Raw genomic sequence first — 27,913 nt, 5'->3', positions numbered from 1 at the left:
GTAAAGATTAGCTAATAACTCCAGACTTTCATGATAATTTATCCCATCAGGTGTGTTGCTCATTCTTGCTGCTTGGGTTGATCAGGTCCTCTTCCCTCCGGAATTGAACCAGATCCTCCTCCGTTCTGATTTGCACAATTTTAGCTTCTTCGGGTGTAGCTCCATTCGATTTGATGAAGATTCTTCCATCTCTTGTCCATGTTTGTTGGACCCGTCCACATTTTTTTAACCCTCTCGCTTGGTAGGCCAGATTAGCATTTCTCTTGGTTAAGTTTTCACTCATTCCAATTTGTTCGCCTTTAAGCTTCTTGCCTTGACTGAGCAAATTTATCTTATGCTTTCTACTCACAAATTTCAGAATGACAGCACGCTTTTTGGCCAATTTTCCCTTCGGGAGAAGAAAACAAGACTCCACGTTCTCCAGATCCAGACTAATGCCTTTGCTTCTCAGGAACCTTTCAACCTGGTTATCCACCGACACATTCCTTGTATCGCCCTCTTCTTCTCCACTCACGGCAGCTACATACGACCAAGGTTTAATATCCAAACCAGTTAGTATCACATCTCTGTTTTTTGCTTGTTGATCTTGGTCATCAATTTTATCTCCAAGCTCTTTCAAGAGCTGATCTTTCCTCACATTCACAGCTTGAAGTTCCTTCAATTCGATCAACATTGGCTTCAGACCAGCTGCAATTTTTTCTTTAATTTTTGCATCAAAACGCCCAATCCATTCGTCCATAATCCCAGCCAGCTCAGCTTTCAGCAGTGCTCGCTCCGTCTCCCTCTCACTTTTCATTTCTCTCATCAAGTCTGCCAACTGTTTTTTCAATTCTTCCGCATAATCTTTGTCTTCCTCCTTTCCCTTATCAATGTTTTTTCCTTTTTTGGACATCTCCAAAGATTTTCAGTGATTTTTAAGGCTGTGAATCTGAGTTCTCCGCTGCTCACGGTAAATAGCTCTTAACCCTCGGCAAGCCGAAAGTTATGTCAGATTCATTACACATGAAGTGAAATCTATCTAGAATAAAGATACTTTTTGAAGGTTGACATTTGATTATTATAAATCCTTTTTTTTATTGGTTTTATGTAATATTCTTATATTTTGAGATTCTGGATTTTTTTATTCAATGATCAATCAATCATCAAAAAAAGGCCTGACATATTTCACTTTGTGTAATGAATCTATGAAAGTTTCACTTCTTGAAAGGACTTTCCATGATATTTCTTTTCTTTTTTTTTGCAACTGACTAATCCAAAGTGCCCAGGCTAGACTTTGTCAAGGCCGGCTTTATCAATCATCCTGGATATCTGAATTCCACTTTTATGCAACAGGCCTCTGGATCTCCTCGTGTGTTTGTTAGCGAACAAGGGAATGCGGAACTGGGGCCTATTGTGTGTGTGTGTGTGTGTGTGTGTGTGTGTGTGTGTGTGTGTGTGTGTGTGTGTGTGTATGACTCTAACCACACCTCACTCCCACTGAGGGTAAAGGGGGTGTGTGTGTGTGTGTGTGTGTGTGTGTGTGTGTGTGTGTGTGTGTGTGATGACTAATTATTTATATAAAGTGTGATTTGGTCCGTGTCCTTCATCTGCTCTGATCCACAGACAGCACCATGTTCCAGCTCAGGTCCTTTATCCAGCAGCGGCTGCTGGCAGCGGCCGAGGATATTCTCTGGGAGGTGGAGAGAACCATCACAGGTTAGAGGGGTTTGGGGTTAGTTCTCATCTTATCCACACTGCAGGTTAGGGTTCAGAATAGCCTGGAAGATGTAGCTTCCTAGTGTCATGTGAGGGTCACAGTGGACTGTGTTGGTATAGGGACTAGATCTGCACCATATGGATATATCCAGTGCTTTAAGCAGCGCCTCTTATAGTCATCCAGGATTCACTCTAGTTCCAGTTCTATCTCATTCCTACTGACCAGAGGCGGTGCTTCAGCACTGGATGATTCCATCTCGCGCAGGTCGAGATATTATGACGACAAAGTCACCGTGACACATTGGTGAACCCGGAATATCTATATACTCCTGAAATCACCAGAGGATCTGTTCCAACTGGATCTTGTTGCAGTAGCGGTTTAAATAGAAGGTCAACGACAAACAAGATTTGTATTAGCTCGTCGCTTGTAGCCTCGTAACCCAAGGGTTGGTGCCTCAACTGGTTTTACCCCTTCGTCCACCAGAGGCTGTGACTTGCTGTTGTGATTTCGGCTAGCGCGGCAGCTAACCTCCCCGCTGTGTTAATCCTGGTGGTGTATATTACTTTAATTTTAGAGGCTTGCCCGTCGACAGCTTAGTGTCGCACCGTGCTCGGGTGCTATCACCTAAAGCCTGTTGCATACCGGTATTGGCTCGCCACTGGTCGGCTTTGGTTTTCCTAAAGTCGCCGTCACTGTTACTATTAGGGGTGTTGGACCGTTGCGTTGGTGCTTTCGCCTGAAGCCCGGTTGCTACTAATTAATTTCCGGCAGCTACTTGGTTTTTTCCGATAGTCATCGTTGCTCAGTCACAACGTGACTTGGGCGCTCCCGCCTAAAGTTGGCTTGACATAATTCATTTTTGCTGACATGTTAAACGCCCATGCATGGACTATAGTTTCATGCCTCATGCACTGAGGCTTGTTAGGTTGGCTGAAGTGGAGGGCGGACCAGGGTCGCCCCCTTCGGGTGTTGGTCCTAGTGGCACCAGACGCCTCGGCAGCTGGTGGACCCTCGGGAAGTCCCATAAGGTTGACATTTTGGATATCCTGTAGTGCAGTGGTTCTCAATTATTTTCTGTCATGCCCCCCCTAGGGGACCGAAATTTTTTCGCGCCCCCCTCCCCCCTAAATTGAAATACTATTGACAACCTGCTAATATTTATTTATTCATCTGTACAAAACCACTGTATGAGTTTCTGGCACGAGCATTCTGCATACAATCACCTTATTATCAAATTAGATAACAAAAATTAGCTTAGAACTTCTGCAGCAAAAAAAAATTCAAAGTTCAGATTATTAGCAACATTTAAACAAGACTGCTCAGTCTGTGTGAATCTCAGGACAGAGAAACAAGAGCAAATGATTCACTGAGGTTTGCATTTCATTCCAAACATTTGTTAACTGTAAACACAGTTTAATAGGCCAATAGGCCTTCTGTGATGCGATAACCAATAATTCATTAATGTTATTATTAGTCTACTTGCTTGATTTCTTTTTAAATAGCCTACAGAGACACTTGGAGACACATGTGGACATTTATTTACTGCAATTCGCGGCCCTTCGCGCGAATATGACCATACACAAGTACACATCCCGCTTGCTAGCACTAAAAAGAAAAAAAAAATAATAATTGTTTTTTTGGTCAGTTGGAAATCAAGGCAGCCCGCGCCCTCCCTGACAACTCACGGCGCCCCCCCAGGGGGGCGCACCCCACCATTTGAGAAGCACTGCTGTGTAGTGGATACTCTTTCAAACGAGTTTGCTCAGATTTAAGCCCTACAAAAACCCCAACCAGCTCATGGTATACCAGCTGCGGCTGTGCATCCTTCTTACTCGGAGGATGACATGCTGTCCACAGCTGCATGTTGTAATCTCTTCACAGGCGGGCAGCTCGGCTGGAGGGTCAGTGTCTGGCAGTGACACTGTTTGACCAGCCGTGTGTATGGCCCTGCCAAGTCTGGAGTTTGATGTAGCTCTGTCAACTTTACTGAGAGCAACCTTACACCATGTTGGGTTGTGAGTTACCTGGAGCTAGGTGGCCGTGGTCTCAGAGGGTGGACAACCAGACGGTCCCTCTACCTAGTCAGCAGTTTCTGAAGGAGCCCAGAGGCTTCAACCACCACGACCCCTGAGGCTCCATCATGGGACTTGCAGGTAGTCCTGAGGTCCTTATGTCTACCCCCATTTGAGCTGCTGACGCTTAGGGCATATGTTGAAGTGGCAACCAGCTTGTTTAAGACAAATAACCTCTTTGTCTGTTACGGGGGTCGCAGGGAAGGGGCTGCTCTGTCCAAACAGACTCTCCCACTGGATTGTGGATTGTGGTCTTGAATGCACAAAGAGCACAGGGGCTCCATGTGCCCTTGGCCTTTAAGTGCCACTCTACCAGGAGTCTGGCTCCATCATGGGCTGCCTTGAAGCAGATTCCACGTCAGGACATTTGCTCCACGGCTACATGGTCTTCATCATGTAAGTTGCGCGGCTCTACAGAGTAAATGTTGCTGCTCCTCATCCTTTGGGATGACGGCTGTCTTGTCGATGGCTTCAAACCCTTAATTGATGAGAACTCTTCGTGACCTTTCTGGCATGGCTGGACTGACCATCTGGCATACCGGGCAAATGACCGGTGGGCCGGCGGCCTTTTGGGCCGACGAGGTTCAATTTAAAAAATAAATAAATAAATAAATAAAAAAATAAAAAATCTGGGTCCGTCCCATCCATGGCCGGCCCGGCCCATGTCACACAGCCGTGGGCCGAGGTCCCTTCCCTCTCGGCCGCGCAGACTGTCAACTTAACCTGAAAGACCAATGAAATATTGGCCCATTCATCATGATTGGTTCTGGACCGGGCCTGGCCCAATCACACACACAGCGGAGGGCCGAGGTCCCGCCCCTTGGGCCTCGGCTGTCAATCACTCAATCAAGTCACGTCACTAACAGACAGAAAAACAACTCGAGAAAAACGGAGAAGAAACGGAATGGAGACAGTTGCTGGACTAGTGGTAAGAAGTTGAAAATAAAGTTATGTTGAGAATAATTATTTGTGTAAGCTTGCTAAATTTTAAAACAGCATGTGTAGTTTGCTAACAGCTAGCTGCTTGTGTTAACATCATGGATAGAGCCATCTATAGAGCCATGTCAAAATGGCTATTTTACAACAACCTACTAAACATTTGCTAGCTCTCTTGTGGATTATTTGAGGAGTTAAATAGCTCTGTTGTTGGTGTATTGAAAGAGTATCCTTACTTTGCTAGCTGATCAACATTAAAGTGAGGAAGCTGTCAGTTTTTGCTTCTTGCTGTAGCCTACTTATTCAGTATAGTAGATTTAATAATGTTTTACTTAAATATACTTTTCTGTACTGATTGTTGACATGGTTAAACATAGCCTACTTGAATTTAATTTATTTTAAATATAATTTAAATGCAATTTAAAAATACAGACTGTAATTTGACCTGAGCATTAAAAATATATTAATATATCACAAAGTTAACAGTAAATGCAGAAAAGTATATTCACTCAAATATGCAACATAAAGTTGTCACACTTTCTCCTTTCACAACACTGAGTGTTTGAGGCATTAGGCTTCTCTTTTTTAGAAACATTCAGAAAATTAGACCACCACAGAATTGTACGTACTTTGTACAAGCTGTTGAGTTTCTTTTACTAGACCTGCTTTCTAGACCATCATGTACTTTAGAATAACATACATTAGACCATTACTTTTGTACACTTTTTTCACATTGGTTTACTTAGTAAAACAACAATTTGTGCATTTTGCCTGTATACATCTATATTGTAATGCATCTCTCCACCTCTTTGACTGATACATCCTTAAAACCTCAATCAATTGTGTGTCTCTCCTCATTTATGAAACAGGTTGAGCCACCATCCACAGACGAGGAGTCTGGAGAGAGGGAGCAAGGAGCAGGAGGAGGTTGATTACTTAGTCCGTCCTGAGCCTACCATGTTTTTAGGCATTTTTGAGCACCACCCACAACAGAGTACTATAGCTACTATAACACTTTGTAAATATTATTGTATTATATGTCTGTACACTTGTTCAAAATAAACCAACATTTTAATTTAATTCAATGGAACAGTCATCTTTAAGGGACCCTGATAAATGTGTTCTGGTGGGTGGTCGATCAATTGTGGTGGGCCGGTCTGGGTCCAAAATGCCAGGGCCAATTTTTGGTCCCAGTCCAGCCCTGTAAGTCATCCAGTGCTAAAGCCTCTGGCGGTCAGTAAGAATGAAATAGAACGATAGTTACGTATGTAATTACGGTTCTATGAATTCCGGATGACCGCCAGAGTTCTCTGTCACTCAAGACTTCTCAGATTCCGCGAGAAGATCCAGTTGGAACAGATCGTCTGGTGATTTCTGGAATATATAGATATTCCCGGGTCACCAATGTGTCACTTGTGACTTTGTTGGTATAATAACTCAACCTGCGCATGCGCAAGATGGAATCATCCCCTGATGCACCGCCTCTGGTGGTCACCCAGAATTCATAGAACCGTAGTTACATACGTAACTATCGTTTTAACTTTCTATCCTTTTGCTTAAAATGACTTTAACTTCAGTGCTGTAGATAAATACTCTATTGATTTGATCTAGTAATAGTCAGGTAAAGTGTCCTATTGAGTGACTTCTGCTTCTATCTCCTCCTGTAGCTACACTACCTTCGTTGACCAACAGTGCTGCTGCTCTGGCCGTAGAGGAGACTTCAACACAAACCTCCATCAAAGAAGAGTTTAACCATGACCCATCTGAGCCCCCAGGACTTTCTCACTCCATTATAAATACAGAAAACAGCCACGGGAACCAGAGCTCGCTTGGTTTCAGCTTAGAGATAAAAGAGGAGACGGAGGAACAACTTTATGATGGTCAAACACAGGAGGTCGTTCTTCCCTTTCCTGAATCTGTGAAAGAAGAGAGAGATCAGCTAGTAACACCAGACTACAATGAACATTCGCTCTTTGCTTCAGACTTCTCTGTGGCCGAGAGCGACAACTACGGCAGTGATGAAGAGTGGTTGGAGGGAAAAGGGCCGCAGAAAAATACAAGGTCATCGAAATTGAAGGCTCCACAAAGACAAAGTGGAAAAGCAAAAGAGAAAAATAAAGAGTCTTCTGCCAGAAGTAAAAAAAACAGCAGGACTTGTCCCGTGTGTGGACGAGGTTTCCGCTACATGTTTCATTTAATAGAGCACATGAAATCCCACAAGAGGATGAGCGAGTCTGAGAAGAAGCTCCTCAGTCATTTGGAGGAAACTCAAACTGAAAACCTGGTTTGTAAGGTTTGCAACAAGAGGTTCTCCAACAGGAGAAGCCTACAGATACATTCCAAGTTACACACAGGGATTAAAGACCTTGAGTGTCAAGACTGTGGGAAAACATTTCTCAGGAAACAGGACCTGATCAAACACACAAGGACCCACACAGGGGAGAAGCCGTACCACTGTGCTATTTGTGGGAAAGGGTTCAGTCAGAGTGCCGTCCTCAATAAACACATAATGACCCACACAGGGGAGAAGCCGTACCACTGTGTCAAATGTGGGAAAGCTTTCAGTCGTAGCGACAGCCTCAATCGTCACATGAGGACCCACACGGGGTATCACTGTGACATTTGTGGGAAAGGGTTCAGTCAGAGCTCCAGCCTCAATGCTCACATGAGGACCCACACGGTGGAGAAGCCGTAGTAATTTGTTATATGTGGGTTACAGTTTTTTACAGATACAGCGGCTATGAGATGTGGAGGGACATTGACCTGCTGTTCACAAAGCACAGGGAAATGGTGGAAGGAAAGTGCAGGCGTCATAATTACCGCCATCCCAGTTATTGTGAAGCTCTGATAGATGAAGGTAGAACATATGCTTCCATATATGGGTGGCCGTTATGAGAGATATCTAAAAGCTTATTATGAATACAGGTACAGCGGGCAGAAGAGTGAGATTGAGCAGTACTTTAGTGGTGTGAAAAACAACCTGCAGGACCTGGTTAATCAAAGAGGCTCCTGAGAGGAAGGCTGAGCAGAAACACTTAGATGTTTCTCTCAGTTTGTGCTTCTGCTATTGCCTGTATAGGTTTAACTGTAAGCGTGGTGCACTGCCTTTGTCTACCCGCAGAACTGGATTTCTTTTTTGGAATTTTTTTTGGAAGTAAAATAAGGTTTATCTTTTGTTTTTTAGTCTCACTGAAGGATTTAGTGTGAAGTCAGACTCCACAACTTTATTGATATTTACAGTAAATCACAATCAGCTACTGAGCTAAGCTTTGACACAACCTCCCAGCTTTTGTCTTTTTTATCAAAATGGACTTTTTACCTTGCTTCTCCTTTTTAGCTCGCCATTCCTTATTTTGTGTCAACTCCGTCAGACACCAAAAAACACAACTAAATGTTCCCTCATTTTATGCTAGACCCATGAGATGTATAGTGAGCACAAATATTCACCGAAACTGATAGAGCCACAAAAAAATATTTTCAGAATGTATATGAATATACATGTTTTTGATATCTGACGGTGTTGACATATTCAACGTTTCTTAAACAGAACAAATAGAGTTTTTCTAGTAGCAGTTTGGTTTTTCTGTTGATGATAGGTGCTAGTATGAACTACTTCAGGAAAATAAAATTATCCAAACATTTCATACAACTTCTTCAGAAATTGTAAGTCGGTGTTGACGTATCATGGTTGTGACACAGGACTTTCAAGATTTGTAATGTAAAATATTCTAAAACTACAACACTAATCAGAGCCTGTCTGACTCTAATGTACTCTGCACAGATAGCTTGTGACAATAGGTCCTTCACGGAGACAGCTGCCCCTCATATTGCCTGATTTTATTACATTAATGAAATGTCTGACGGTGGTGACAAAAAGTGTCCCCCCACTTAGAAACCTTATAAAACATGAATGTGTTGTAGAATTTTTTTTTTATTGATAAAGTACATTTTTAATAGAGGTTTACGGCCGCGCCGAGGCGTGAGCACGCGCGTATCTTTATTAATATCTCCCTGAAGATATGGCTGAAAAATAAAATGAAAGCATCATCTCAAACTAGAGGTCCTCCTGTTTCCGGGGAATGTTCTCGTGATACTCTCACAGGCTTAGAAAACACTGTGAGAAGCAAGACCCAGAAGCTCCCCAGCTACCACTTAGCTTGTAAATAGTGCATAGAGTATATACATAGTGTCAAAGTAGTTTGTTATCATTGTTTTTATATTTACTTAATGGTTTTTTTGAAAAATGTTTTGTGATGCTTCCTCTTTTATTAGTAAACATCCCATGAATCATCATATGTGGTTCAAAGTCTTCATTCAGTCTAATTTCCTAATTTTTTTTTAAAGTAGAGACAACATTTCTACCAAAAAGCGTCTGGACCAAATTTCATATTAGTCATGTGTTGTGCACTTCCCTACTGTGTTTTGGAAAATTTCCACTGCATTTTTGAAGCTTCTTATTCATTGATTTCATTTTCCAAACGTTTTCATGGCTGTGTGATGTGGAATTATGTACATTTCAGTTCTAAGAAAGTAGTTGAGTGATTTGTGTTTTATTTTATCTGAAAGGAAATGTTTTCTTTAAGTTTGATGAAGTTAATATTTTCAATTACAATTTTTCATTAAATAATTATCCATATTTCAAATTGATTTGAGTTTATTTATCCTAATGTCTGCACACTGTCTATATCAAAATAAATAAGCATGAGATTAAGAGGTCCAATGTGTGTTTTAATGTAGGGGAGAGTGGGGTAAAGTTAGACACTTTTTACATTTGCTCCCCTCTGAGCGAGCTCCAATGATTTATCAGTAAAATTTACACATTTCCCATTAATTCAGGATGTTTCTAAGCAATAGAAATTATCAGGATTTATTCAGGACGAAAGGCAGTGAAAATAGGATTGTTTAAAAAAAGTTATCTTGTGTCTCACTTTACCCCAGTTTAGGGGTATATTTGAATGTATAACTCAAATGTAACTTTTCTCATATTCAGAATTCAGACTTAAAGGTTCAGTAAGCGGAACTTCCTGCCAGTTTAGCTAACTTCCTGTCAGTGACTGCAGTTAGCAGTCCCCTCGCTCGTCCCCACGTCACCACATTAATGGACTGCGGACTTCAAGCAGCGAGTTATCTGGCATCATCTCAGATCCATAAATGTGATAAAACATGATATACACCGCGTTCCAAATTATTATGCAAAATGGATTGAAGTGTCATAAACTTTAAATTTTTTGTTTTTCAATTAAACTCATGTATGATATTGTGTCTCAGGACGCCTTGGATCATTGAAATGAATCTCATACACCTGTGATAATTAGTTTGCCATGTGAGCCCAATTAAAGGAAAAACTACTTAAGAAGGACGTTCCACATTATTAAGAAGGCCACAGGTTTCAAGCAATATGGGAAAGAAAAAAGATCTCTCTGCTGCCGAAAAGCGTCAAATAGTGCAATACCTTGGACAAGGTATGAAAACATTAAATATTTCACGGAAACTTAAGTGTGATCATCGTACTGTGAAGAGATTTGTGGCTGATTCAGAGCACAGACGGGTTGGTGCAGATAAAGGCATAATGAGGAAGGTTTCTGCCAGACAAATTCATCGGATTAGGAGAGCAGCTGCTAAAATGCCGTTACAGAGCAGCAGACAGGTATTTGAAGCCGCTGGTGCCTCTGGAGGGTAACACTTTATAATAACTATCCATTGTAACTCGTTAATAGATCATTAGTAAACTCTTAATTAATGATTATTAATGATTTGTTAAGTGTTTGTTAGCAGTTTGTTAAGGATTTATAACAATGGTAGATAGTTAATATCTTAATAATTGAATCAGTTCATCTGGGAGGTAATCCGAGATTAACTGATCACGTCACGTTCAAGTCCATGGCATGCACAGTGTGTATTGAGTTTATTTAAAAACATTTGGAAATGGGGCTGCCCTCAGTTGCCCATGCACTGTGTATAGTCTATAGCCTATTTCAGCCTCGTCGGTATCTCGGATTACCTCCCAGATGAACTGATTCAATTATTAAGCTATTAACTATCTACCATTGTTATAAATCCTTAACAAACTGCTAACAAACACTTAACAAATCATTAATAATCATTAATTAAGAGTTTACTAATGATCTATTAACGAGTTACAACGGATAGTTATTATAAAGTGTTACCCTCTGGAGTCCCGCGAACCTCAAGGTGTAGGATCCTCCAGAGGTTTGCAGCTGTGCATAAACCTATTATTCGGCCACCCCTAAACAATGCTCACAAGCAGAAACGGTTGCACTGGGCTCAGAAATACATGAAGACTCATTTTCAAACAGTCTTGTTTACTGATGAGTGCCGTGCAACCCTGGATGGTCCAGATGGATGGAGTAGTGGATGGTTGGTGAATGGCCACCATGTCTCAAGAAGGCTGCGACGTCAGCAAGGAGGTGGCGGAGTCATGTTTTGGGCCGGAATCATGGGGAGAGAGCTGGTTGGCCCCTTTAGGGTCCCTGACGGTGTGAAAATGACCTCGGCAAAGTATGTAGAGTTTCTGACTCACCACTTTCTTCTGTGGTACAAAAAGAAGGACAGTGCCTTCCGTAGTAAAATCATCTTCATGCGTGACAATGCACCATCTCATGCTGCAAAGAATACCTCTGTGTCATTGGCTGCTATGGGCATGAAAGGAGAGAACCTCATGGTGTGGCCCTATCTTCCCCTGACCTCAACCCTATTGAGAACCTTTGGAGCATCCTCAAGCTAAACATCTATGAGGTTGGGAGGCAGTTCACATCAAAACAGCAGCTATGAGAGGCTATTCTGGCATCCTGCAAAGATATTCAAGCAGAAACTCTCCAAGAACTCACAAGTTCAATGGATGCAAGAATTGTGAAGGTGATATCAAAGAAGGGGTCCTATGTTAACATGTAACTTAGCCTGTTAAGATGTTTTTGATTGAAATAGCTTTTAATTTCACTAAATATGACCTTCACATCCTGCAAATTCAACAAATGACCATTTTTATTTCTTCACAACCTATACAATGTTTTGAAACTCTGTTGTGCATAATAATTTGGAACGGTGCATTTTGAGTTTTTTATTTTTGAAAAAAATACCGTTATCATTTGGAGGTTTGTTCAATAACAGTAAAATACTTTAACGGTTGATGACTTGAACATTATACTGACTGTCATTTGCATCGACTATTTAGGAAAATCTGAGAAAAATATCATTTGCATAATAATTTGGAACGCACTGTACTCACAACCGACATTGGGAAGGATTTTTACCTGCTCCGCCATTGTAGGCGCATAAACATTCACCCATCTGTTGCTCTGGTGTGCACCGGCAGTGAGACGGGTGCCGGTTTGTAGCATTCTCTCTTATGATTGGACATCAGTTTCAGGATCCCCGAAAAGTTTATTTGCCGATTACATGCAGAGCAGCTGACAGAGAGATCGGCTTTATGAAACGCGCACATTATGTTAGTGATCACTGTATGAATAAAGATCGATTTAACACTTATATTAACATAAATAAATCGCTTACTTCACCTTTAACTGCACGCAAGACTTTTATTTTTATACCCTGAACCGGATGTAGCAGTGTGGACTGGCAGTTACTGAAGGTAAGATAACTACAAGCTCTCAGAAGACCTGATATAATCAGTGTTGGGAGTAACGCGTTACAGGAAGTAATGCATTACTGTAATGCATTACGTTTTGCTGTAACGCGGTGATGTAAGGCATTACAGCAAAAAAAATGGTAATATGTAACGCGGTACATAGCTCAGAAACGCGCAATACAATGCATTTTAAACCCGAAATTGACTGGTTTGTTGTTTTTATACAAATTGGCCAACACTGCGAGTTTCGCAGAGGAGAAAAAAACCCACGCTAATGTTACTGCTAGAGGAGAAGAAAACTCGATTTGCTGCTACAATTGATTCCAAAGATGCGCTAGCCTACTGGCTTCCGTCTCACTGCCCAAGCTATTTATGCTGAAGCGGTATTGCTGGATTTAGGAGTTATTTAGAGATATGGCAAGCAAAAAGTTGACGAGTAGGGAGTTGGTGTTCACTCTTTCTACGGCCCCGGTCACGGTGCGTCCATGCGCAGCAGTGGTGCAGCCATGCGACGCAGCATTATATATATATTAATATTATCATATTATAATGATAATAATGATGATAATAATAATAATAATGAAGAATAGAAGAAAAAAGGAAATAAAAATGGTGGTGGGTAAAAAAAATCATAAACGCCTACTGTTTATATGAGTTTTGTGGTGTAGTTCTAGTTCTAGTTTACAACTGTTGGCTTACAACAAAGTGGACATCATTACAAATGGATGGAGGGGTGAATCTGATTAAATAAGTTCAACTCTCTTTTAAAATATCAGGTATTTCATGGAAATTACATAATAGCCTGGCCGCCACCATATGACGTCATAATATGCTAATTAGATGGGAAAATTTACTCCCCAGATAAACTTTAGGTCATTCTCAATATTTGTCTCATTTACACTTTGTCTCTATCTCAAACCACTTCCAATCCAGAGCCTTCTGAAATTTAAGTGTCAAAATCTAGTATTTTTAAAAATAAAACCCGGCGCCTAAAGGGTTTGCTTTGATGCAAATTATGAAATCTTAACATAACGGCGGCAATGATGGTGCGTAAAGGACAGCGCAGTTGGCAAGCTCTCCTCAGCACTACAAGTGCTGCAGCAAAAAAGCCACAGTAAGAGTTGATCGCTTTGTCGATTCATGCCTCTGACACACACGTCGACTCCCAACATAATGAGTGGATGCTTTGAATTAGCAAAGGAGAGATATATTAAGGCTACTATTGTTATTATAAAATGTCACGCAAGAGAGACGATAAACAAACATAATGGGCTGTTATCATTTAGATCAGATGGCAAGATGATAAGGCAGATTCTTTGGAACAACTAAAAAAGGCAAAAGTTGATGATGATGTGAACAACTTGTTTGTGCTTTTAAGTCGCCAGAACGCAAGAAACAAATCTTTGAGGCTCAATTTACTTTTTCAATCTACAGTAGTAGGCTCTAGCTCTATTGATATTAATATAGGCTAAATACATACCTAAAGATACAGTATTTCTATTATAAAATGTATTGCACCATGAGCCATAACTGTGACCATTATATTATATAGCATAGGCCTACTTGTGTTAGCCTTAAGCCTAGCTCAGTCATTATGCCATACCATGTCACCTCCTGCTGTGTAATGAGCTGCATTGAACACAAGAAGATCTATTGAGAACACCAAATCCATATTTCATGTTATTTTGGTGAAAGTAATGCAAAAGTAATGTAAAAGTAGTGTAATGCTTTACAATTCAAAGACAGTAATATTGTAATGTAACTAACTACTTTGAAATGCCAGTAATAAGTAATAAATACCGCATTACGCTTTTGAAGTAACTTGCCCAACACTGGATATAATGTAACAGATGGTAGTGTAACCAGGGTGAAATGATGTCTTTATTTTGATTGAAAATTCACCAAATACTGATTAACATGAAGCCAGTATACGTTTAAGCTTTGTTCAAGGTACATTCTGTAACCTGTTCAAACTCCAATGTTAATTTAAAATGAGGCCTATACCTGTACTGTCACTTTAAGAAATGTCCCTGTCATATGACGTCAGTGCAGCGCGTCGCTCAGTCTGCGCCAACCTACAGAGAGAAGGTATGTTGTGATTGTTGTCATCATATCTGAGCATGTTATTAGTTTTGTAGACAATTCAAATGTTTAACGTTGAACTTAATATGTTAGTATTAAAGCTGTGAACACAGAGCAGCGCTGACATTTCAACCAACTCTCCGTAAAGACATGAGCTAACCATAGCCCTCTCTCTCTCTCTCTCTCTCTCTGTCTGTCTGTCTGTCTGTCTGTCTGTCTGTCCGTCCGTCCGTCCGTCCGTCCGTCCATCCGTCCGTCCGTCCGTCCAACTCTCAGTAAAGACACATTTTAAGAGTTGTGTTGTACACACAGCGTCCGAGGAGTCCTACAGGGTTTCCTCGTGTGTTTGTTTGCGAACAAGGGAATGCGGAACCGGGGCGTATTGCACTAAACCAAGATAAGAGATTTAGCCCGGACATTTCGGTTATCCTGGCTTGCTTTAGCCATGAGTCGGTTGGCTCATGCATGTCTGAATGTTATGTCTGTTCAATAGGAAATATTAAAGCTGGTGGTATTTACATGTGTAAAATTGCGATAAATTGCATTAAGCATCTAATTTAATCTTTTTTCATATTTTTATACAAGTTGCTGTTTAGTATTTTACATTAATTTAATATATTATTGTTTTTAAATATATATATACAATAAATGTAGTGCGGGCACAGCATCATTTTATACAGATAAGGAAATGTTCTTGCCCAAAAAATGTTGCATTGCTTACGAGACCAACTAGTTCTCTCCACCAGATACTTTTAATGTGTACTATCAATCAATCAATCAATCAATCAATCAATCAATCAGCATACAACATACACGTTAAAGTAACAATTAAACCAATGTTTCCACATGGAAGACTGGTAATGTACAGTACTGAGACCAGGATTAGTCAGCAGCATTATTATAACAATAGGAGAATCATTCAGTCAGATACATTCATACATCATATTTCTTAAAAGAGCAACGAACGTATGTGTCATGTTGCTTTTCACTGTCTGTTTTCCTACTGTAAATCCAGACTAATCATTTATATAAAGTGTGATTGGGTCTGTGTCCTGCATCTGATCCACTCAGACATAGAATAGAATATACTTTATTTGTCATTATGCAGTAGAACCATACAACAGAATGTGCTTATGCAGCCTCTTAAAACAATGCTCACACAATAAATAGTATAAAAATACCTAAAAGAAATACAATCTTAAAAGAAAAAACATTGTCATTTCAGACATGTTCCAGCTCAGGTCCTTCATCCAGCAGCGGCTGCTGGCAGCGGCCGACGAGATTCTCTGGGAGGTGGAGAGAACCATCAGGCTGGCTGACCCGGAGTCCATGCTCCTCACTGCAGGTTAGACGGGTTTGGGGTTAGTTCTCATCTTATCCACACTGCAGGTTAGGGTTCTGAATCGCCTGGAAGATGTATCCTTCCTAGTGGCATGTGAGGGTCACAGTGGACTGTGTTGGTATAGGGACTAGATCTGCACCATATGGATATATCCAGTGCTTTAAGCAGCGCCTCTTATAGTCATCCAGGATTCACTCTAGTTCCAGTTCTATCTCATTCCTACTGACCAGAGGCGGTGCTTCAGCACTGGGTGATTCCATCTCGCGCAGGTCGAGATATTATAACGACAAAGTCACTGTGACACATTGGTGAACCCGGAATATCTATATATTCCTGAAATCACCAGAGGATCTGTTCCAACTGGATCTTGTTGCAGTAGCGGTTTAAATAGAAGGTCAACGACAAACAAGATTTGTATTAGCTCGTCGCTTGTAGCCTCGTAACCCAAGCGTTGGTGCCTCAACTGGTTTTACCACTTCGTCCACCAGAGGCTGTGACTTGCTGTTGTGATTTCGGCTAGCGCGGCAGCTAACCTCCCCGCTGTGTTAATCCTGGTGGTGTATATTACTTTAATTTTAGAGGCTTGCCCGTCGACAGCTTAGTTTTTCACCGTCGCACCGTGTTGCACCGTGCTCGGGTGCTATCACCTAAAGCCTGTTGCATACCGGTATTGGTTCGCCAGTGGTCGGCTTAGGTTTTCCTAAAGTCGCCGTCACTGTTACTATTAGGGGTGTTGGACTGTCACTGTTACTATTAGGGGTGTTGGACCGTTGCGTTGGTGCTTTCGCCTGAAGCCCGGTTGCTACTAATTAATTTGCCGGCAGCTGCTTGGTTTTTCCGATGGTCATCGTCGCTGAGTCACAACGTGACTTGGGCGCTCCCGCCTAAATTTGGCTTGACATAATTCATTTTTGCTGACATGTTAAACGCCCATGCATGAACTATAGTTTCATGCCTCATGCACTGAGGCTTGTTAGGTTGGCTGAAGTGGAGGGCGGACCAGGGTTGCCCCCTTCGGGTGTTGGTCCTAGTGGCACCAGACGCCTCGGCAGCTGGTGGACCCTCGGGAAGTCCCGTAAGGTTGACATTTTGGATATCCTGTAGTGGATACTCTTTCAAACGAGTTTGCTCAGATTTAAGCCCTCCTACAAAACCCCAACCAGCTCATGGTATACCAGCTGCGGCTGCTCATCCTTCTTACTCGGAGGATGACATGCTGTCCACAGCTGCGTGTTGTAATGTCTTCACAGGCGGGCAGCTCGTCTGGAGGGTCAGTGTCCGGCAGTGACACTGTTTGACCAGCCGTGCGTATGGCCCTGCCAAGTCTGGGGTTTGATGAAGCTCTGTCAACTTTACTGAGAGCAACCTTACACCATGTTGGGTTGTGAGTTACCTGGAGCTAGGTGGCCGTGATCTCAGAGGGTGGCCAACCAGACGGTCCCTCTACCTAGTCAGCAGTTTCTGAAGGAGCCCAGAGGCTTCAACCACCACGACCCCTGAGGCTCCATCATGGGACTTGCAGGTAGTCCTCAGGTCCTTATGTCTACCCCCATTTGAGCTGCTGACGCTTAGGGCATATGTTGAAGTGGCAACCAGCTTGTTTAAGACAAATAACCTCTTTGTCTGTTACGGGGGTCGCAGGGAAGGGGCTGCTCTGTCCAAACAGACTCTCCCACTGGATTGTGGTCTTGAATGCACAAAGAGCACGGGGGCTCCATGTGCCCTTGACCTTTAAGTGCCACTCTACCAGGAGTCTGGCTCCATCATGGGCTGCCTTGAAGCAGGTTCCACGTCAGGACATTTGCTCCGTGTTAACATGGTCTTCATCATGTACGTTGCGTGGCTCTACAGAGTAAATGTTGCTGTGGTATGAGGGCTTCAAGCTTAATTGATGAGAACTCTTCGTGACCTTTTTGGTATAAGTCATCCAGTGCTAAAGCCTCCAAGGTGTAACTGGTGTAATTACTCGACCTGCGCATGCCCAAGATGGAATCATCCCCTGATGCACCGCCTCTGGTGGTCACCCAGAATTCATAGAACCGTAGTTACATATGTAACTATCGTTTTAACTTTCTATCCTTTTGCTTAAAATGACTTTAACTTAAGTGCTGTAGATATAATATTTTATCCAGTAATAGTCAGGTAAAGTGGCCTATTGAGTGACTTCTGCTTCTATCTCCTCCTGTAGCTACACTACCTTCGTTGACCAACAGTGCTGCTGCTCTGGCCGGAGAGGAGACTTCAACACAACCCTCCATCAAAGAAGAGTTTAACCATGACCCATCTGAGCCCCCAGGCCTTTCTCACACCATTATGAATACAGAAAACAGCTACGGGAACCAGAGCTCGCTTGGTTTCAGCTTAGAGATAAAAGAGGAGCCAGAGGAACAACTTGTGGATGACGATCAAACACAGGAGGTCGTTCTTCCCTTTCCTGAATCTGTGAAAGAAGAGAGAGATCAGCCAGTAACACCAGACTGCAATGAACAGTTGCCCTCTACTTCAGACTTCTCTGTGGCCGACAGTGACAACAATTGCAGTGATGAAGAGTGGTTGGAGGGAAAAGGGCCGCAGAAAAATACTAGGACATCGAAATTGAAGGTTCTCCAAACACAAAGTGGAAAAGCAAAAGTGAAAAAAAATGATCTCCAGGCAGCGCTGCCCGACAGCGAGTCTTCTGCCAGAAGTAAAAAAAACAGCAGGACTTGTCCCGTGTGTGGACAGGGTTTCCGTCACATGTTTCATTTAACAGAGCACATGAAATCCCACAAGAGGACGAGCAAGTCTGAGAAGAAGCTCCTCAGTCATTTAGAGGAAACTCAAACTGAAAACCTGGTTTGTAAGGTTTGCAACAAGAGGTTCTCCTGCAAGAGCAACCTACGGATGCATTCCAAGATACACACGGGGACTAAAGACCTTGAGTGTCAAGACTGTGGGAAAACATTTCTCAGGAAACACGACCTGATCATACACACAAGGACCCACACAGAGGAGAAGCCGTACCACTGTGACATTTGTGGGAAAGGGTTTAGTCAGAGCACCATCCTCAATACTCACATAAGGACACACACAAGGGAGAAGCGGTACCACTGTGACATATGTGGGAAAGGGTTCATTCAGAACGGCACCCTCAATCGTCACATGAGGACACACACGGGGGAGAAGCTGTACCACTGTGACATTTGTGGGGAAGCGTGCAGTCGTAGAGACAGCCTCAATGCTCACATGAGGACCCACACGGGGGAGAAGCCGTACCACTGTGACATTTGTGGGAAAGGGTTCAGTCGTAGAGACAGCCTCAATGCTCACATGAGGAAACACACGGGGGAGAAGCCTTAGTAATTTGGCATATGTGGGTTCCAGTTTTTTACAGATACAGCGGATATGAGATGTGGAGGGACATTGACCTGCTGTTCACAAAGCACAGGGAAATGGTGAAAGGAAAGTGCAAGTCACACGTTTCCCCTCACTCTGACGTTAGAACCATGAGAGCTGAAAATGGAAAGAATTATGCTCTCTCTATTTATGATGCCCGTTATGAGAGACATCTAAAGGCTTATTATGAATACAGGTACAGCGGGCAGAAGAGTGAGATTGAGCAGTATTTTAGTGATGTGAAAACCAACCTGCAAGGAGCTGGTTAATCAAAGAGGCTCCTTTCAGATCAACTGAGAGAAAGGCTGAGCAGAAACGTATAAATGTTTCTCTCAGTTTGTACCTCTGCTATTGATTTAAAGGTGGAGTCAGTGATTCTGGAGAAAGCTTGTTTTTTTTTGTTGTTGTCAAAATCAGTTCATATGTCCACATGATCCTTTACCACGCACGCACGCACGCACGCACACGCACACGCACACACACACACACACAGAGACACAGAGACACAGAGACAGTCGTTATCATTGTTGAGGTTTTATTTCAGTTTGTGTAGTGTGACGGAGCAACGAGAACGGAGAAGACGAGATGCACTTATGTTTCCTTTCAAACATGTCAAAATAAAAGCTTTTGATTCAGTTTAATCAATCTTCAACAAACCATTCCTTTCTCTGCTTTGTAACGTTCCAAAATAATAAATGGCATAACTTTAAATAAAGCTGGAAACTTGGTAATGATATTTTGTATTCATGAATAATTTTGTTCGACGATATTTTTGTTTCCAGCTTTGTAGAGTTTTTCCCGTAGACTTTAAAGCCAAGAAAGTATTGCCTGAATAACCTGTAATATGACACCACACCCTCTAAGCCACGCCTCCTCCGATGTCTCTGCTCCAATGAAATCGTCCGTCTGACGATCACAGAAACAAGGGACTTGTATCGATGTAAACAACCACTTCTGTACAAAAAACAAAAAATCAAATAAAATCTGAAAAACTCACCCCAAGCTTTATAATAGAAAACAACAAATTTCAAAACAAACAATCAAACTGAATAAATGTAACCTGTACAATTCATAACGTCATAAATGTATAATTATTTCTTAACCCTTTCTGTTCATAACGCTGTACACTTTCTTTCACAAATAAAAAAAAATACATAAAATAATTGAATTTTTCGCCATTCTCTCTCTCTCTCACTCTCTCTCTTACACGCTCTCTCTCTCTCACATACTCGCTCACTCCCTCTCTCACACACTCTCTCTCTCTCACTCACTCTCTCTCTCTCTCTCTCTCTCCTCACATACATAAAATAGAGTCTTCGTTAGTATTTGCCTATTTACACAGTTGCACTATATACACAATTTTAAATTTTTTCAGTGTTTTCATTCAGGCGAAACGGCGGACAGCCTCGACCCAAGAGGGGTCCCCCGAATATTATGCATCCCAGGTTTTATTTAAAGGTGCTACGAGGAACTTTTAAATATTTCTGAAACAGTCTAATTTTTTAATGTTACAGCAAACGAGACATCAGTGCAAATAATGCTATTTTTATATAGTTTTTCTTAATGCCTTTGTCATGGGTACGCCCACCCAAAGGGGACGCTAGAATTAACACACACTGTAAGTTCCTCGGAGCACCTTTAATTATTTGTAGCCGATAGCCAATAACATAAGAATTTAACAGTTTTTAGCTTAATAAAAGCCGATAATGTAGTAATTTGCCAATGACTTAAAGGTGCACTGTGTAGTTTCAGAGGAGGGGGATTTGTTTACATTCACAGAGCCTGCAGTTAATTTTCAAAACACATTTTTTTTAACAAGTAATTCTTAGTATTGAATAATTCTATCATCATTGATCTAAAATTCTGAGGAACCTGGAACCAAACGTAAGACTAAAATATGTTTGTAAACCAAACTGTGGGCCCTGCTGCTGTAAACAACAACAGTGAAACAGTAACTTTTCAGGAAGCTTTCTAACTTCAAACTGTGTTCCAGGGATCACATTTTCCTGTGAGGAAAGTTTGTTTATTCAGTTATGAGAATAAACCTTGGAAAATGTTCACTTCTCTGACACACACAGAGTTACACACTGCAGCTTTAAAACAGTTTTTCATTCAGGTTGTAATAAGACATTTCTGCTGTAAACTGAAACACTGGGATCCATAATATTAAATCGCAGACACCCAGGAAAGGGACCTGAGAGAGCCAGCAGCGTGTCATCTTCTCTGGGTTCCAACACTTTGTTTATCGACCAAAACTACCACAAACCATCTCTGCACCTCGACCAGACGTAAAACAGCAGATACGGAGAATCATGGAGGTTGGGATAATTTGGGATTCGGAGCTGAGAAAAAAAAAATATTAAAAATTGGAAGTGTGAGCCTTGAACTAATGTCCTTTTGAGTTCAAAAAGTTGATTTTGGAAATGTTAACTAAACATTTTGAACAACAATTCTTAAAACTTTTTAAAACTTTTTCATTTTAAATTATACTTTCGAAATTTAAACTTAATTTGACATTTTTTTTACTTGAACTCTTCTTGGGAATTTTAAATAAAAACTTTTTTTTTAGGGGAAATTTTTACTTAAACTTGTGAATTTTAAATTACACTTGTGTTCTTGGGAAATCTGTGAAACATATTTTTAGAGTTAAATGTTGTTATTTTTTTTTTAATTCCATATTAGATGTTTGGTCTTGTCAAAGTGGAGAAAGTTTGCAGGTTTTGTCCCGACCAGAATCAAGTAAGTTCAGTTAAAAAATCAGGTTCAGACATCGAAATTAAATCGTTAATAGTAACGTTTCACTGCATCCGTGGAGTAAAACTACACATACAGGCGCATCTAACAAATTAGAATATCATGGAAAAGTCCATTCAAAAATCAACTTTCATATATTCAAGATTCATTACACAAAGTTAAATATCCGATTAAAAAAAAATCCATTATCTCAAAATATTAGAATATTAGATAACACCAATACATTTTTTTTTTTATAATACAGAAATGTCAACCTTCTGAAAAGTATGTTTATTCTAGATTAATTTATTTCACGTGTGTAATGAATGTAGAATATATGAAAGTTTCACTAAAATTGAATTACAGAAAAAAATACATTTTCATTGATATTAAATTTTTTCTAGATGCACGTGTATAAATAAAATTTGTTATTTATACGTTTTTGGGTCTGAAACCTGTTTTTTGAACTATTCTTGTTTCTGGGAGAGATCATTCTTTTCAAGCTTTTACAAACATGATGTTATGTTACAGATGGAAAATGCCTAAAAGTCTAACCGGCCGCCACAGCTGAGCACACAGGAACATTTTTCAAAACAATTTAAATTGAGAACTTTGTCACATCATTTTTACCAAAAATTCTCGAAATCTTGTTTTTTCCAAACGTCTTGGAGCTAAGCTCTTCAGTGCAAAAAAACAAAAACATTATACATGAAATATTTCTGAAACAGTCTAATTTTTCCTCTGATGATCATAAATTACACGTAATAGCAAACAAGACCATCAGTGCAAATAATGATATTTTTTATAGTTTTTCTTAATGCCTTTGTCATGGGTATACGCTCACCCAGCAACAACAGCTGGCGTGGTAAAAACACTACCGCTTTTGTCCAAAGGGGGCGCTAGAATTAACCCACACTGAAAGTTCCTCAGAGCATCTTAAAAAAAAAAAAAAAGTTACATTTAAATAATGTTTCGGTGTGGCCAGGCTAGTGGTGATCACAGCATTTAAAAAACAACAACTCTGTAGATTATTTCTATAATTATTATTATATTATTAGTAAATATATAAACCAATATGTGATCAGCTGTACAAACACAGAAACCAAAATCCAAATCGCAAAAAACAACAAACTGAAAACCGAACTCGACTGAAAATCTAGAATTAAGAGTAAACAAAACCTCTCTGTCCTTGAGCCCCTGAGGTTTGGCAAAAAGTGCTTTGTTGAATATAGTTGAAATCGACCAACCAGCTTTTATTTCCTGGTTCTGTTATTGCCTAGGGAACCAATCCAGTGAGCCGACCAATGGCAAGCCAGCTGTGTGGGAGCCAATCCAGTCCTTCCTTTATGTCCGTACTTAAAGCCGATTGGTTGTTTGAGTGTGACAGCAGTTTAGATCTCAAAAAACACTTGAAAAAAAAATTCTTCTTTTGACGACCTTGTATGATGTAGTCCTGTAAACAGTATCAGTTCAACTTGTGAGCATTTTCAGCCACTTTCTTAAAGGGCCATACACGTGTTTTTTTGTTACATGTTTTAGTCAATTTCTACTAAAAATGTCACCGTCCTAATGCGCTTTTTCCAGAATAAACAAAAAAAAAAATAGACAATGCAGTAAAGACATATTTTAAAATTGTCAAGCACTGGTACATTTTTGATAATTTTTGTCTATTTTGCAAAATACTACATTTAAGTGTCTTTGAGTGTCAAGAAAAGCGTTATATAAAGCTAATAAATTCTAATTACTAATACCTTGATTTTTCAGATTTCTCTGCCTTGAAATAACTAACCCACACTGGAAACATGTAGGTGATTTGTAGTTAACTGGTTAAAAACAAACAAAAAACATGTGTATGGCCCTTTAAAAGTGATTCCTCCCATTGCATCACACACACCGTTAGACGTTTAATAATAACGTTCGTTGTCAATTCGAAAACAAACAGAAAAAAAAAGCAGAAAAAGTTTTGAGTAAACTGAGATCACTTTGGGTAGAAAACCAGCATCTACGCTTCTGATCCAGCGAAGGAAAAAAATCCCCACAAAGTCCCATTATATTATCCAAGTCCTCGAACGCACCACCAGTGAGCAATTCCAATGTCCCACAGAGTGTAGAAGTCAGTGAATGCATCGCCACTGTTTTTGAGGGGTTTAAATATGGCAGCTGGTAAAAGCCCTTACCAGTGTTACTGTAAACCACGGACACACAATCTGACGTAACTCTCAAGTCCAGTTACATATCCATTATGTCCGTTGTGTCCGAAAACAAGTTCAATATTTTTAATGATGGAAAAATGTATCCAGTCTTGAAACACGGCAGTCTCATAGTTTAGTGTGTAAACTCGTGTTGTGACGTCCAAGTTTCCTCCTGCATTTCAGTGAAGGTTTTAGTGTATCGAGATTAATTAGTGAGAAGTTCCTGAAGAGATTCTGTGTTGCAAAAGAAAGGGATCCTTAAGTTTTTTCATGTCCTAAGTTTGTTTGAAAGCTTGGGGAGAAATTGTTGTCTGCCTTCTTCGGATGTTAACATTTGGGTTCAGGAGAGGATTTGTATCTGATTGTTTTTGAATATTTTCATCCGCCCCAAATTCACAGCAAACGAATACTTCCACATCAGACCAACAACGCCCTAAATCTGTCAGGTTATGGAGGCTTAATATTGGGTCAAAAACATTTGATTTCTGGTTTATTTTCTTTGGAGTGTTGACAGAGATGGGGGAACGCAGACTGAGACAGTTCCGAGCAAGTCTGAACAATTTCGCAACTGAAAATGTTAATACGCTGTGTTGACTAAATGTGTAATACTAAGGGCTATAACTACTAAAGAGAGACATTTTCAACTGTCCTGTCTTGGGATGTTGATACTGCCTCTTGCTTTCAAGCTATACAAGATCTTCTGAGAATAGGAACATTGTGTCATATTTATCTACCAACTTTCATCTGCACTAGACAAAACAAACTGATATTTAAATTTTTACTCCAATTTGGGGGCTCGTCCGGGATCTCAGATTATTTTGTAGAATACCCTAAAAAACTCTCTATTTTATTAACTATCTTATTAAACTAATCTACTTAAACCTTTCCCCAAGAAGATTATAACCAGCCTGTGTGCATTAAGCATGCATTGACACCGTATTCCTGAAAACGTTTACGGACTTTTAACCAATGTTCCAATTTAACCGATTGGGTTTTTTGGTCTTTCTATGCGAGTAGCTGTCGGTGGCGAAAATTCTAATTCAAGATGGCGGCGGATGAAAATGAGGTTTTTGTAGGTTGATTCCAGACTCCGTAGATCGCTCCATCCATTAGCTGATTTGCCTAAAAGTATTTGAACACACTCTCCTCTCCACTGTCTTGTCTATCGATTTCCCGCCTTTGTGAAAAACCGAAAAAAAAATCTTAAAAAAAAATAAATTGCGGCAAAATGAAAACGATTCTTTTTGTAGGTTTACACACTCTGTCCATCTCTGCGTCCATTAGTTCCTTTGCTTGATAGTACTTGAACACACTCTCCTCTCCACTGTCTTGTCTATCGATTTCCCTTCTACGTGAAGAAACCTAAAAAATATCTTCCAAAAAATGTTAAATTCAATATGGCGATGGATTTAAAAGAGGTTTTTGTAGGTTAAAAGACTCATCCATGGCTCCATCCATTATATTAGTTCCTTTGCTTGATAGTACTTGAGCACATCCTCTTCTCCACTGTCTTGTCTTGTATATATTCCTTCTATGTGAAAACCCCCCAAAAATATCCTTAAGATCTTAACCTTAACTGGGCGACTGTGGCTCAGTTGGTAGAGCGTGTCGGCCGATGATCAAAGGGTTGGAGGTTCGATCCCCGCCCTGCCATTTGTGTCATAGTTGTTGTGTCCTTGGGCAAGACACTTCACCCACCTTGCCTCGTGTGAATGTCGATAGTTAGCCTGCTGCTATCGGTGTATGAATGTGTGTGTGAATGGTAACGTGGGAAAGGAAAACAGGTCTCCCTTGGAAAAGAGTCTTCGGTCTCAATGGGATTTACCTGTAGAAATAAAGGTTAAAAAAGGATTTTTGTAGGATAAAACACACTCCATCCATTAGCTCCTTTGCTTGATAGTACTTGAACAGATTCTCCTCTCCTCTGTCTTGTCTCTATATTATCTCTATGTGAATAATGAAAATTCAAAATGGCGGCGGATATTAAAGAGGTTTTTGAAGGTTTGCACACGCCATCCATTAGCTGATTTTCTTGATAGTACTTGAGCACATCCTCCTCTGCACTGTCTTGTCTTGTATATATTCCCGTCTATGTGTCTTTGGGCTCCAGTTTGCAGGACATGTCGAATAGCAGATTCTGGTTGTCAATCACTTGCAGTTGACGGACGTACGCCTTCGTCTGCAGGTGGGAGGGGGACGTCTCGGTATCCATGGCTACAAGGGGGTAAACAAATAATAATGAGAAAGAAAAATTAAATCAAAATCAAATCAGTTTTATTTGTATAGCCCAATATCACAAATACATTTGTCTCAGTGGGCTTTACATTTCATACAATATGATACAATATGACACCCTGCCCTTACACCCTTAGCTCGGCTGAGAAAAAACTCCCTGTAAAAACCCTTTACCGGGATTAAAAAAAATTGAAGAAATCTCAGGGAGAGTCGACAGAGTAAGGCAGGGGTGTCCAAACTACGGCCCGCGGGCCAACTGCGGCCCGCGGCCCGCTTTTTATTGGCCCGCGGCCGATTTTAAAGATATAATGTAATATGGCCCTTTGAAAAAAAAAAAAAAAAAAAAAAAATTTTTTTTTTTTTGCATTTCTTAGTTAACCCACTAGTGCAGGGGTGTCAAAACTGATTGATTGGCCCGTGGCACATTTTAAAAATATAATGTAATATGGTCCTTTTAATTTTTAAATAATTTAAATGCACTCATTATATTACAGAGAAATATGTCCCATAAAAGAAAAAGAGCACCAAGCCCATCCCAGAGGACCCTGCATAATATTTTATTTTAAATTAATATTATTATGGAAAATCCATGTGTCCTTCTCCAATAGCTTCTAATGCATCTGGCACAGTGTCTCCATTTTTTTTCATACAAAATTCTTCAGCTTTAGCCTCTTAATTTCCCTCTCAAAGTGCACCAGATTCATGTATTTCACTTTAAAAACTTTAAAAAAATCTCCCGGGGGGGCATACCCCCGGACTCCCCTTGGAGGGGCGGGATCTCGGCTGGCTACTATATTCACCCAGCTGGACATTGGACGCAAAAGCAGAAAATACTGGGTGTATCAATGGCATTTAACAAGAGGGGGAATGTATCTGTTTAATGTGCAAGTAAAGTGTTGCCGTGAAGAAGGATTACAATTTACGAAAACACTATGAAACTAAACATCAGAGCAGCTACATGTCCTGATAAATGTATTATTTTTGCAAAGTGGCCCGGCCCTTCGTAGATTTTTCTGTATGTGGCCCTCAGTGAAAAAAGTTTGGACACCCCTGGAGTAAGGGATTCCTCTCCCAGGACGGACATACTACAATAGATGTCATAAGTAGAGAAAATCACGAAGGAATTTGATCATTGACCAGGTGATTACATGGTAATACTAAAGTAAAGTGCGTAAAAATTATGTTGTTAGAGATATTAACACATTTAGACCAGAAATACTTTTATCGATTCCTGCAAATTCGTTTAGTTACAGTTGCTACAAATTCAGAATAGAAACAAGCGTAGAAAGAAATAGGGTTGAACATATCTGTTTAATGCCACAAGGTTAAACCAGCAATAAAAATCTAACTTTAGTCTTCGTTGCAGTGGTCGTGGGTTCAAATCCGACCCATGAACCTTTACTGCATGTCATCCCCCCCTCTCTCTCTGTCTCTGTCTCTCACTCTCTGTCTGTCTCTGTCTCTGTCTCTCACTCTCTCTCTCTCACTCTCTCTCTGTCTGTTTCTCTCTCTGTCTCTCACTCTCTCTCTCTGTCTGTTTCTCTCTCTGTGTCTCTCTCTCTCACTCTCTCTCTCTCTCTCTCTCTCTGTCTCTCTCTCTCTCTGTCTCCCCATTTCAACTCTGTTTCTCTCCATTCTATCAAA

General features: G+C 40.7%; 3 protein-coding genes across 3 annotated transcripts in view; 2 read left to right on the top strand and 1 right to left on the bottom strand.

Moving 5' to 3' along the window:
- Window positions 1–1,610: 1,610 nt before the first annotated feature.
- Window positions 1,611–9,266, top strand: LOC307262629 (uncharacterized protein; the record flags this gene model as incomplete). The annotated part of the gene is made up of 2 exons (XM_080043578.1): window positions 1,611–1,695; window positions 6,372–9,266. 2 exons carry the CDS (start codon window positions 1,611–1,613, stop codon window positions 7,397–7,399), a joined length of 1,113 nt encoding a protein of 370 aa, XP_079899704.1. The 3' UTR covers window positions 7,400–9,266.
- Window positions 9,267–15,619: 6,353 nt separating this feature from the next.
- Window positions 15,620–19,073, top strand: LOC307262959 (uncharacterized protein; the record flags this gene model as incomplete). Its single annotated transcript, XM_080043980.1, has 2 exons — window positions 15,620–15,737; window positions 17,923–19,073. 2 exons carry the CDS (start codon window positions 15,620–15,622, stop codon window positions 19,071–19,073), a joined length of 1,269 nt encoding a protein of 422 aa, XP_079900106.1.
- Window positions 19,074–25,778: 6,705 nt separating this feature from the next.
- rapgefl1 (Rap guanine nucleotide exchange factor (GEF)-like 1) overlaps window positions 25,779–27,913 on the bottom strand; it is a gene marked incomplete at its 5' end in the record, with an annotated part of 30,013 nt that continues 27,878 nt past the window's right edge. The window contains one exon of the mRNA XM_080043979.1: window positions 25,779–26,248. Within this exon, the coding sequence (XP_079900105.1) occupies window positions 26,124–26,248 (125 nt within the window). The 3' untranslated portion in view covers window positions 25,779–26,123. The remainder of the gene's footprint in view (window positions 26,249–27,913) is intronic.

This window comes from Ammodytes marinus (assembly GCF_949987685.1).
Source record: "Ammodytes marinus genome assembly, chromosome: 16".
Taxonomy (NCBI): domain Eukaryota; kingdom Metazoa; phylum Chordata; class Actinopteri; order Uranoscopiformes; family Ammodytidae; genus Ammodytes; species Ammodytes marinus.
This window is presented reverse-complemented; position numbering and strand designations above follow the sequence as displayed.